Genomic DNA, 12,833 nt, shown 5'->3' on the forward strand with positions numbered 1-12,833 from the left:
TTTGACTTTCCAATCGAATGAGCTCTTTTTGAAGTTTCTACGACAAAGATTTCAATAAAAAACTTATATACCCCCGGGCATAACTTATACCCCTTGCCCTGAAGACTGTGGGGGAGTATCCTACTCAAAGGTATAATTTCCTGAACTTTAAACTGCGTGAAACAAAATGGTTATCTAAAAATTTTGATTGGATGTGTTTGGGTAAAAGGTGGGCGTGGAATGGGTGTTAATTGCCTTCCAATCACTTTCGACTATTAAAAAGGGAACTAGCCATTTCAATTTCCAATCGAAAGAGCCCTTTTTTAAGTTTCTATGACAACGCGTTTTATAAAAACATTATATGCCCCAGGGCGTAACTTACAACCCTTGCCCTAATGGCTGTGGGGGGGGGGGGGGGGTCATCCTCAAGCACCTAATTTCCAGAACTTAAAACTACGTTGAATAAATGGCTATTTCAAAAAAAAATTTGGGATGTGTTTGGGGAAAAGGTGGCCGTGAGAGGGGGTTAGTTGCCCTCCAATCACTTTTGACTATTAAAAAGGGCACTAGCCCTTTGAATTTCCAATCGAATGAGCCTTTTTTGAAGTTTCTATGACAAAGCCTTCTATAAGAACCTTATATGCCCACAGGGCATAACTTAAAGCCCTTGTCCTGAAGGCTGTGGGGGAGTGTCCTTCTCAAAAACATAATTTCTATCTCAAAATCACCTACGCTGAAAAAAATGGCAACTTCGCTGAACGACAACTTCTTCGATACAAAGTGGCCTGCTCGAAAGAAAAAAAAAAATAAATAATACATTGTGGCAACATCGTTCTTATATTCCCCCCAGGGCATAACTTAAAACCCTTGCTTTGAGGGTTGTGGGGGAGTGTCCTCATCAAAAACATATTTTCTATCTGGAAATCAACTTCGCTGAACACAATGGCTATCACAAAATTTTGATTGGATGTGTTTGGGGAAATTATGGGCCTGGGAGGGGGGGGGGGCTAATTGCCCTCCAATCACTTTCGACTATCAAAAAGGGCATTAGCCACTCCAATTTCCAATCGAATGTGCCCTTTTCGAAGTTTCTATGACAACTCCTTCGATACGAAGTGCCCTGGTATAGAAAAAAAAATCTTACATTGTGCCAACATCGTTCTTTACTTAGGCACCGCGATTGCGCTGCCTATGATTCTTTGAAAGGCTCCAAGACCCACATCCATATAAAAGTACACAGAGCAAATTACTCCTAAACAATCGCACTGTCAACTTCTGAGAGCATTTTCTAGATATCCAAATATTCTTCAGCTGAGAAAATGCTCCACATGAATACGCTGTGCGTAGCAGCTTGTTTAAAGGGCTTGCTGAACACTAGTTTTTGGTTGTGACTGATCGAAATAATGGTACTATTCCTGAATCAGCAACAAACGGAAATTTTTTCGAACTATGCAGTTTTTTCAAACACATTTTTAGATTTTTGGTTACTATGGGCCGTGGTTTGTTCTTTACAAGGTCCAAGCTATTGCTGGACCCATAGTAATTTCTGTTTGTTTTACGGTAAACGCGATTATTCTGTTTAATTTATCTTCCTTTGGGGTTTCGGCATTTATTCATAGTATATTACCTGTTATTATTCGGTTTGGTATGATTATTCATTGAAATTTCTGTTCGTTTTTAGGTTTTATTATTCCATTCATTATAATTTTCTGCTTCTTTTAAGTTTGGCAATTTCTGCCCGTTTTAGGTTTCAATATGGTGTTTTAATTTTCATTCAGGTTTTTTTTATATTTTTTTTTTAATTGATAACGTATAATCTCATTACCAATTCTAAATAAAATCATCCTGGTAAAAAAAACTTATGTCTAATTTTGTTAACATTTTTGTGTTTGTTCCTTCTGATTTTCTTCTTGAAAAAGGTGCAACAGGAAATCTCACAATAACTTGTGGAGACCGGTTTCAATTTCCGAGAAAAGCCCGTTGCTCGTTAACTCTCGGCTAACAGGATTTCAACTTCATAGATCTTAGGTAACTTTGGGTGAGGGGACCCCACTTCATTTGAGCAACAACCACTGTGGAACTTGTCAGATATTAACACCTTACTGAATAGTATAACAGAACTCAATTTAGGGTGTCCTTCTGCAACCTAGAAGAGAGCGAATCACGGCCCAGTGTGACTAAAAATCTCATTCGGGAACGGTACCTATTTTGCAAGTTGCACTTAGCCTAACAGTGAAATTAGTTAAAAAAAACCTGTTGTCAGAAATTTTTAAAAGTTTCTTATAACCCCTTAAAACAGACGACGGGCCAAAATAAATAGTATACCACTAAAACTTATAGAGTTAAAAGCCCTGGAACCGGTGTTTTCATGCCTCTATTTAAAAAAAAAACAAAAAATTACATTTTCATCTAGAGCTACCTCTTAGATACAACTACTTCCGCAGAACATTTCTACTGCTGGAAACCATAGATAGATTTAATTTTAAAGATCAAAAAACATATTGCCAAAATCTCAAAGAAGGATTAAGAATTTCTAGAAACCACAACCTCAATTAAAACGAAGCATATTATAATTTCCTGTGACTAAAATTGTCTTCGTTAATACACTGAAAAATGGGAAAGTTCAGATGATATTTTGTTATTTATTCCTTTTATATTTGTTATTAACATGAAAATTCGGATCATATCTGGAATAAATTTGGGGACGATGATAGTGGTCTCTACTCGACAGCTTTCGGAAAAGAAATAAAAAACTGGTGGGTAGTATTTTATGAACTTTGACTCCTGCAAGCAACAGTCAGCAAAAGAACAACAGAATAGTCAACACCAACTAAATGCTTAAATAAATCTTAAAGAAGTCTATTGTTTTTCACACACTGGTATAAGTTTTAAAAAATAGGAAATTTCAGTGAAAAAAAAAAAATTATAAACATGTACCGAAGTCCAAGGCTTTGCATCGAGTTGGTATACCGAAGCATAATAAACAAAACAAAATTAAGCCTGAAATCCATATAATAACTAACAGTAAAGCATAAAACAAGATAAAGAAAGGTCTAATTATATATTTTGTAAACTGGGCTCAGCTGTTATAGTCGGATGAGCGGCTGTGGGTGTCAATGCGAATTATATTTACAGATGCTGTACACTCCACTCTGAAAACATAGCATAGTTATACATGCAATCTAATTTCAGGCTCAATAAATATAAAACCTATTTTTTTAGAATTTAAACAATAGATAAAATGCCATTTGATTTGGAGCTCAAACGATTAATATTACAAAACTAAAATGGATTTTTGCCAATAAAAGTGGGCCTGCAGAAAGATAAACAAAGCCTTCAAGAATTAAAAGACGAGAACAGGCATATCAATAGTACTAAGCTGTTTACAGAGACTGTAGTTGTAATTACTTACCCTTTGTGTTCAAAGCTTTTAATGTTGAAACCTAAGGTAGGGGAAATTGTAGATATATCTTCACCGCTAAACTTCTTCAATATAGTAGTTTTTCCAGCGTTGTCTAAGCCCCTAAAAAATTTACACGAAGGTATAGAGGTAACGTACTAATGAAAATAAAAGTTAGAATTATGTATAGTATTTTATGACTTATAGTAAATGGTGTTTTTATGTTAAGAAGGGAACAGAAAGATGGATTTCACTTTTAGATCTAACATTTTCTCTGATTTTTTTTTCCTTTTTTGCACACAACTGGTTTAAATACGTGCTCCTGCGGTTCTATAAAAATTGTTAGTAACAATCTTTACCAACAAATGTGCTTCCTAAGAACCAACAAAATTATTGCACATGAATTTTTCCAGCAAAGTCCAGCCTTGAAGAACATTACTGATTGACCTTGAGCAAAATTTCTAAAATTTCAAAGCATTACACAAAACTTGTAAATTTTTCGGTACTTTTGTAGAAAGCGTTAAGCGCGCAAAAAGTGAAGTTTCGTTAACGCTAATGAAATAAAACAAAATAGGATGAAAATATAATAGTTCAGAAACAAATTTGGGCTATATTTGCACATTAGAAGGGGGGGTAAAGCATAGCATATATTAAATACGTAACCTAACCTAACCCAATCAATCCTACTTAGGTACCTTTTAGTCCCCCTCAACCCCCAAAAAACTAAAGTTTAAATATAGTTCCCGGAGTGAGAAACCCTTTGTAATGCCTATCTTTATACAGCGTCTCGTATAAGTACCGGGTTTTATCCTATCTGATCTTCAATACAATTGTCGCACGCTTACCGCTTTCTACGGAAGTACCAATTTTTCATTTACTATATAGTTATATGAACGGACTGATTTAACATTTTACGATCGTGTATTATATTTGTGTACTTATTCAAAAACTTTAATTGTTGTTCAATTTTTTGTTGTATATAATGATTCGAACTTAAAATGTCACAATAAATGAAATGCTTCCACAAATTGACGAAAACATATTTCGGTAATCAACACTTATACTTTCGCAAATCTACAAAGATTTAACGCAAAAATTTGTTTGTAACAGTGGCGATAGCTAAATACATCTTAAGTTCTGCCTAAAGCGCATGTGTTTTGAATTTCATTGCATACTAAATATTTTTTAACCTTAGAGAACATCGAAAAAAAACGTACTAACGGCGTTACTTCGTAGCATACTTTCCCATGAATTAATTAATTTTATTTATAAAGGGAGAGAGAAATCTCAGGATTCAAAATCATTCTTTAATTTTATCAAATAAATTACGTGATGTGAGCGTACTGTAAAATTAATTTATTGAGCCAAGAAGCAATCTTTTAAGCTGCATTGCCATTAAATCAGCATCTAAATTTCTTTTTCATCAGTTTTTTCTTTTCAAAATCTTACATTTTTTCGTGTTAAAACCAAAAGAAGTTTTAAATGAGCCGTCATCCCTTAAAGCGCTGTCAAAATCATAAAAATCGCCTCAATCTTTACCAGAATTGTTCTAATTATTTTTTGGTTGTTTTAATACTAAAAATATTCTTTTCACCCCTCCTTGATTAAACACGCAAATACAAAAGATTACTATTATGAAGTCTGGCAATATCTTCAAGGTCATTAGCAATTTAATCCATGGCCTTTCTTTCCCATCTCCATAGCCCATACACAAATACCTTCTCAATTTCCTTTTTCCTCTTATTCTCAATAGACATATTACTCAGAAATTTCTTGTGCAAGGCGATCCTGTCTTCCACTAACATGAAAGTTTCTTGGTAGAAACTTTTCCATCTGCTTTTCTAACTTTGCTCCCATGAACGTCTTCTGCTCCTACATTAAAAATTTTTTTTTCTAAAATCACCCTATGCAGATTCCAAAGTTTTACATTCTAAACTATCCAATTACGAATCTCTCTTTTCCTAGAGCTTACCTCTTAAATTCTCGTTCAGAGGTTTATCAACGTCAGCAACCTTGGCGGTAGTTACCCTTTATTAAATGTTAGCCTAAATCAGCCTAAGATAGGATCATCTAACCCTATTTGTACCAGAAGTACATATAACAGTTCAAACAGGGATAAATCCTTTTATTAGACAGTGAAAAAAACAATAATAAAAATTCTGGCTATTTCGATCACATACACAGCGACCGCCATCCGCAGATAAGTCTGCTTGTCATAAAGATAAACCGTCATTAGTTTATCGACTGATGTCGGTCACTGTGTATGTGATCGAAATATCCAGAATTTTTACCATTGTCTTTTCACTATCTAACAAAAAGATTTACCCCTATTTGAACCGTTATTTGTACGTCATGGAAAGGCAGTGTGGTCTTCGAAAATACCGGTATTTGTACCAGCCTGGTAAGAGACATCTGAGTCTCGATCACTCGGTTCTACGGGCATATATAAGAGACAAACAAACATACAGATAGACGACACATAAAAATGGCATTCTCCAACTAGCCATACAAGATAGAAGACTAAGAATCCCACAAAAAAAAACATTGTCAGAATATCAGAAACACGGGGAAAAAGAGGCAACGATTGAACCACTATCAACAAGAAAAAAAAAACATTTAATAAACAAAAATCCTATCGAATCAAATTTGAATAAAAATCAACGAATTCAATATTAAGCTTCTTTTCAGATAACTTCTGTTCTTTTCGGATGCAATATTTTTTAAATTCTTAGAAATAGTTGAAATCCTTCCCACTCTTTTTTCTGTCTCCCTCCCTGCCTCCCCTCTCTCTATATTTTATTTTCTTTGTTATTGCTCGTGAGTTAGTGTTTAATAGTATGTGTATCTTTCCCGTCTTTTACAGGTCTTAGAGACGTTTTGGGGATATGTGTGGCGTATTTGTTGAATGTCTTTTTTGTTCTGTTGTTGGAATATATCTTATCTCATATTTAATGTAAAACGTACTATATAATAATACGATCTAAAAAGAGGCGTATGATAAATAAATCTAGATTGCTCAATCAGATTAAACCCTGACGAGTATTACAACCAAAATAAAGAGGATAGGGACGCATACGGTCAGTAGGCAACAAATCTAGAGAATAGCAGAATAGCAGACTATTTTTAAAATAGTATCACAGAAAACCTACCAACAAAATTGAAGCAATTGAGAAACGGGCAAGATATCAATTAACTTATAGACATTCTTCATAGGAGACAGCAATGGCAACAAATAAGTAAAAACTCACTCCTTCAAATATGTATTTCTTTTAGCTTCGAATGAGAAGCTAGATAACTCTTAACTCTTAGGAGCTCTTAAAAGTACTCAAATATTTTAAGCAGGAATTAATTAGGTCACGAATAAATAAAATATATAATATGCAGAGAGTGTAGAATGATGAGGTAGGAGAAATTTGTGGAAATGCATTAATATAGCCTCTTTTTATCTTATGAACTGAGTCTCAAATCAGTTTAATGAGTCCACTCATAATAATATTCTTTAGCTTCATTTTTATAATATGAGATTCAAATGATAGGTTACTGTCTAGATAGAGACCAGATTGTCAATCAAAGGAACACTATTACAATCATCAGACTGCAGACTTGGAAAATGATTATCAAAAGATAAAAATAAAAAAGAATTGATTTAGTGTCAACCGCCAATATGCCTGTTATTTAAAGACCATTAGAGAAGAGGATTAAAAAACTTTCAATTATTGTATAAAGTTAAGCAGTCCAGAAAAGCCCACCAAAACAAAGAAAACCTAAAAGAACTACATATTAATCCAAGGTACCAAAAAATATTTATTTGTCAAAATAAAGCTTAAAAACAACGTAGACATCAGAATATTCCGTGTAACCAAAAATTGGTGCTTAGAATAACTTTGCACTTCTGATGTTTTTTTTTCTCTGTGAGTGGTTGACACACAGAACTTGCAGTCCATGTCCTTTTGGGCAGGTGATCTTTTGTTTATTATTTGTTATTATCTTAGTATTTGTTAATTATTTGGTTTGGGACGGGGGTCAAAGATGTGACTCTGTAAGCTCAGCCATAATCAACCAAGCTCCAAATGGGTACCTGGAGAAATCAAGGAAAAACACAGGAAGCCTGAAAAATGTGCCATCAACGATGCAAAGAACTACGGCCGAAGGCAGAGTCAAAAGATAGTTACGTGGCTACGCGAGCCATTGGTCTGCCTGCAAAAAAAGTTAAAGAAGTTTAAGAGGGAAGAGGAGACTTCCCTCTTATACCACATTTTTGAAACTGGAGCTAACAATTTTGAGACGGGAGCTATGATTATAAAATTGATCAAATCCAAATTTATTCAACATTAGTTTCTCAACTATTAAGTTAATTCATTTCTTTACAAAATGAGGGGTAAACCTATTGGTTTACCCAGCTCTAGAAAACTGATATGCTTTAAAAATAATGATAGAAACAAAAGTAATTAGAACCAGAACAAAGATATATCCCCTTTAAGATAATATCATTTTCTAGGGATATAAGATTGAAAGCGGACTTACAGCATAAGAATTCGAACTTCTTTTTCTTTCTGCTTAAGCTTTCTTATTATAGTTAAGAGTCCCATTCTGTGTCGTCCTGAAAATATATGTACAACATATTACATAATATACAGATTCCGTGACAAATCACACCCAAGGTATTTTATTGCTTTGGAGGCAGAAGTTGGAAGTAGAGTTAATACGCTTAGGGATTGGCACCAGACATGGCAAAAAATTGAGAAACCATAATGCCTGTCTTCTTTGGGTACAAATCCTCATATGGTGCAATCATCCAGGCACCTAGTACAAATATACTTTAATAAAAACAAAAATATGGAAATGCAAACATTAAAAACATTTCCAAATTATGGCCAATTATAATTTTTTTTACCCTTGTCAGGGCGCAAATCTGGTTATTTTTTTTGCTTTGGTGTGACAAATTTGACCCTAAGGGTCTTCCCCCAGAACACTGAACTAACATTTTCCAGTTGTATTCCCCTCATTCTAGTGTCCACCCTGAGAGCACTTATGGTGAAAACTTATGCTGCATTCCAGGATCAACAAAAAGTAACTAAAAATTACGAAAAAGTAACTTTTTTCGTTTTAGCTGACTTTTCATAGTAGCTGGAACAACACAAAAGCAACTTTGAATTTACTTTTTGAATAACTTTTACAAAGAATAGTTAGCGAGCATCTTTAGTGAAGTACCTGTGCATCATTATCATCACTGCAGATAATACCAGTCTAAAATACTTTCAAAGTATTATTACACGAAATTATATTGAAAGAGCAATGAATACAATTGAAACTCTTGAAGATTATATCCTTACAAACTTAATAAGCGAGTGGTTACTTCACAACCGTACCTAGTGGATATCACTTTAAGCAGCTCTATAGTTAAAGTAAAGTTACCATGGTTTGCAACCTGGAATACAGCCATTGTTTACTATGTTGAAAGTACTCCATCCCCAGAACTTGTTTGGGAGTAAGTTCATATCCCAAACTAGTCATGGGCTAGGTTCAAATTCCAAACTACTCATAATTCAAACAAGATATGTGCATGCTAAATATGACTGAAAAAAAAATCTGCAAAAATTCTACTTTGTTGTTAAGCTGAGAGAAACTGTTGAAGTTTGGGACTTTAATTTTATTTTTCCCTGGTTATGACCAGTCTCCTATGCCTCCTATGAAGTAAACGTACCTCTCTGAATACAAACAGAGGTTATATATCCATCACAAAAGTCTTTGCCATCTATTGGCATATTTTTGAAAAAGATACAAAAGTGGGAATAGCTTCAGTATGTAACTAGCGAATATTCGCATTTTTAATCTTTCCACTGAGCTTACTTTGCAAGCTGGGCATTTATGTCCTTGAACATTAGCACCATCTTTAAAATCTAAAGTAAAGAGGGCATTGAAAAGAACGACAACAAGGTTAATTAGACAATTAAAATACAACAAGTATACACTTAAAGAAACTGATTAAGGACGTCAATTCACAAAATATAGAACGAGAGGGAGTTAGAGCAACTTTTCGATATCTAGGGCAGTGGCTAACATTTTTGTTTTATCGATTTCTTCTCCAATTAAAATACCAAAACAAGTCTTTTCAGTTAAAATACATAAGAAGAACCTTCTTCATCTGGGTAGAAGGAGGCAAAAAAACGTGAAGTGCACCCCCCCCCCCCTTCCAATAGACATGCCTAAAGGGGGCTAGCTGAAAAAAAAATTGTTTAGAAACTTGTTGATGATACATGATAAATTATGGTGATTAATATCAGCTTTGCTTCTGTGATGACAGCCTTGATACAATTGAACTACAATACGAATTACTTATACAAAAATTACAAGTTGCTTAGAATAGGAATGCAAGTTCCCCAAATACAAAAAGGAGTTCTCAAGCAGACACTATGACTTCTTCTGAACCAGCAAAGGTAGTTGACAGCTTTAAGAGCAATCTAACAGCAACCAAAAATTTTAACTTTTGAAATTGAATATAAAGTGCCAATTTCTATCTTAAAATTTGAATCCATGCACTGGATTGGTCATAATTAGATTTTAACTAAATGGGTTTCACAATAAGAAAATCATAACAGATTTTAACATGTCTGATGTTGATTGGGTTGAAGGGTACCCTGTAAAAGTAGTCCATCCTGTGTCACTACAAATTCCCTTGACAACAACCTACCAATATAGATCATAGACAAGCCAACAAAATTTAGGCACCAACAGCAACCTTGCTTGCTTGATTCAATTGTAACAAATGATCCTGAATGAGTTCTATATATGTTTTACCATCCTGCTCTTGGAAGTAATGACCATGTCTGCATTTTTATTGAGATACAGATAAATAGTAAGAGGGGGAATATGATAACAAAATCTTTCACGGATTATGTACAGAAAAGGCAGGACCTATCCAGGGTCAAATGCAAGCTAGGAAACGTTTAAGGTAACCTTTTTTAGATACTGGAAAGAAAAAAACCTCTGAATATTGGTCTCTACCGCCTAAAATATCTCCATGCCTGCCGAAAGAAGTAAAAAGAGCAATAAGCAAAAGGAAAAGAGCAGTATTAAATATAAATGTGATAACCACCATGATAGGTTCTAGAAACATACTTAGAAATTTGACTTGGAAGGTTGTGAGGGATCATGAAGAGGTGCTTGCAGCTCTTATCCCTGCATTGCACTTGTCCCTGCATTGCAAGACAAATCCTATGAGGAACATCTCAATTCAATCAAACTCCCTACTTTAGTAAACCGTAGGAAAAAAGCAGACGTATTAACAACTCATAAGTTGCTGGGAAGTGACCTATTAAGTGTTGTGTTCTCCTAACTCCTCTTAACTACCATAAGAGAACAAACCAAGAAACTCCAGGTCTACCTTTGCACCAGATGAGAGAGCCTGCACTTTTTTTTAGTCTGTTTTAGCACCTTTTGAAACAATCTGTCCAAAACCACCCCCTAGTCTTAAACCCTAGAAGCTTTCAATAAAGAAATTTATTAAGACTGGGTCAATACTGAATGGATGCTTAATCAGGATGTCAGATCATAACCTCGAAAACCACCAGCAAGATTTTCTACAGAAGGTTCAACTACGCCTTATCTCACAGGACATGTGACTTAAGGTAATAAGTTTAAAGACACAGTAAGTCATGTTCAGAGCCTGAGAAACTTTTCCAGAGTTACAGCTGATCAGCAGCTTTTGAAAACTTCTCTAGCTGCAAGAGTACCATCTTTAAAACAAATCTTAAGGAAGGCTAGGAAAAAAGTGAAAAAGACTTTATTCATGTTGATTGTGACTGGCAGAATGACATTTTTTTTTTTTTTATGTTACATTCTGTGGTAATAATGCTTTGCAGATCCAGCAGTGATTTTCATCCAGAAGTGTATAATAGATTTAAGCACCACAAGTATTTGCACCTAGTAAAACCAAATGCTGTCTCTAGTCAAATACATAACATCCATTTCTAATTATATTCTCATTACAGAATTTCTAAATTAAGAGATTTACTCTTCAGAACTTGGTTGAAAAGAGGCCTGCATAATACGAAAAAATGAATTGAATATTGATAAAAAGAACAGGAAGACCTTATACAATGAACTACAAGAAGGATTACAAAAGATCAGAATAATGCTATAATAGAAAAGAAAGTGCATAAAAACAACACAACTACATTAGAGACAGAGAAGCAATTGACAAAAGTTTTTTCAGTCACCTGTAATTATGTTTATGAAACTTCCTATAGTTAGTGAAAGTTCTCACAATTTAGAAATAAGTAAAATTAGATTCAGCAAATTGGGAGACAAAAGATTATATGTGAAAATTTGTTGCTTCAGGCATGTTAAATGTACCCTTTAACCTATTGACTTTGGTTAGAAGCATCCTTGATTATGCTTGAGCTAGACAAGAGCCGTTTTTTCTTTGTGATAGTGTATTAATTATCAAAAAAAGAAAAAAGTCATTAAAGGTAAAGGATAAATTTTTTAAAAAAATAAATTACGCTATATGTGCGTAATCCAGTCAACATTCTCAGAATTATCAGGAAAGGGAATAGGCTACTGTTCAAGAAAAATAGACTAAGCATAGCCTACTTGAATACAGGCCATTCTTCCAAAATGTCATTATGGTGCCAATGCTCCTTTTGCTTCTTAGAACAAATAAAAGTATTTCATAGATATCCTAAAGCTTCTTACTAAATAGAAAGGGACGGGTCCCCTCTCTTCCTTGTAGGAATCAAGTGGCTTCTTAGGCTAGATCCCGTTTTCCACTGCTTACTTTTTTGCATGCTAACCAATAGTGTGCATTGTGCATGTACCGATCTCCTGATTCACTACTTTCAGCTGGGAGTTCATTGCTTGGTTGGGGGCAAATCATTTGACCTTCCTGTGTTTTCCTTCCAGATTTCTCAATGTGCCTGTTTAAATCTGGGTTGACTCTGGCTGAGCTTACAGAGTCACACAGTCACCCTCTGGGTGAACTTTCACTAGAATTATATAAATTTAATCTGGGTAATATCTTTAGAAATCCACAAGTAATTCAAATCCTCTTGTGGCATCAAAGTCAAAATATTCTCCACTTAACGAAATACTCCCAATTCCAACTTTCTTTCCTTTGAAAAATTGTCTAGTATATTCCTGTTTGTTTTCTGTTCTCTCACATGCAAATAATAAATGCTTTATTGTTTCTTCAAAGCAACAAAGTTCAGAACATGAGTCTTGATTATAAAAACAAGCCCTATATGATTGAGTTCCAATATATTCAAATTTTGGTATGAAGATCATTCGAGATTAAAATTTCCTTACCCCCCCCCCCCTAAACTTTCTGTCAATTCACCTATTCTTCTTTTGTTTCACAAATATACTTGTTGTGGATACTTCGCTCTCTTCAATTATCCTAGCTTGTAAATTCTTCACCACTTCCCTGATTTAATTAACCATTACAGCATAAAAG

The 12,833-nt window shown here is 34.4% G+C and overlaps 1 protein-coding gene across 1 annotated transcript in view; it reads right to left on the reverse strand.

The window, feature by feature from the left end:
- The window catches only part of Arl2 (ADP ribosylation factor-like 2), a 34,479-nt gene that overhangs the window by 16,157 nt on the left and 5,489 nt on the right, over nucleotides 1–12,833 (reverse strand). The window contains exons 2-3 of the mRNA XM_089090548.1: nucleotides 7,904–7,979; nucleotides 3,392–3,502 (exon numbers count right to left, since the gene is read on the reverse strand). Coding sequence (XP_088946674.1) covers nucleotides 3,392–3,502; nucleotides 7,904–7,968 — 176 coding nt within the window. The 5' untranslated portion in view covers nucleotides 7,969–7,979. The remainder of the gene's footprint in view (nucleotides 1–3,391; nucleotides 3,503–7,903; nucleotides 7,980–12,833) is intronic.

The sequence above is a fragment of the Artemia sp. Qi Xiang Cuo genome, chromosome 6 (assembly GCF_049724085.1).
Source record: "Artemia sp. Qi Xiang Cuo chromosome 6, ASM4972408v1, whole genome shotgun sequence".
Classification (NCBI taxonomy): Eukaryota; Metazoa; Arthropoda; class Branchiopoda; order Anostraca; family Artemiidae; genus Artemia; species Artemia sp. Qi Xiang Cuo.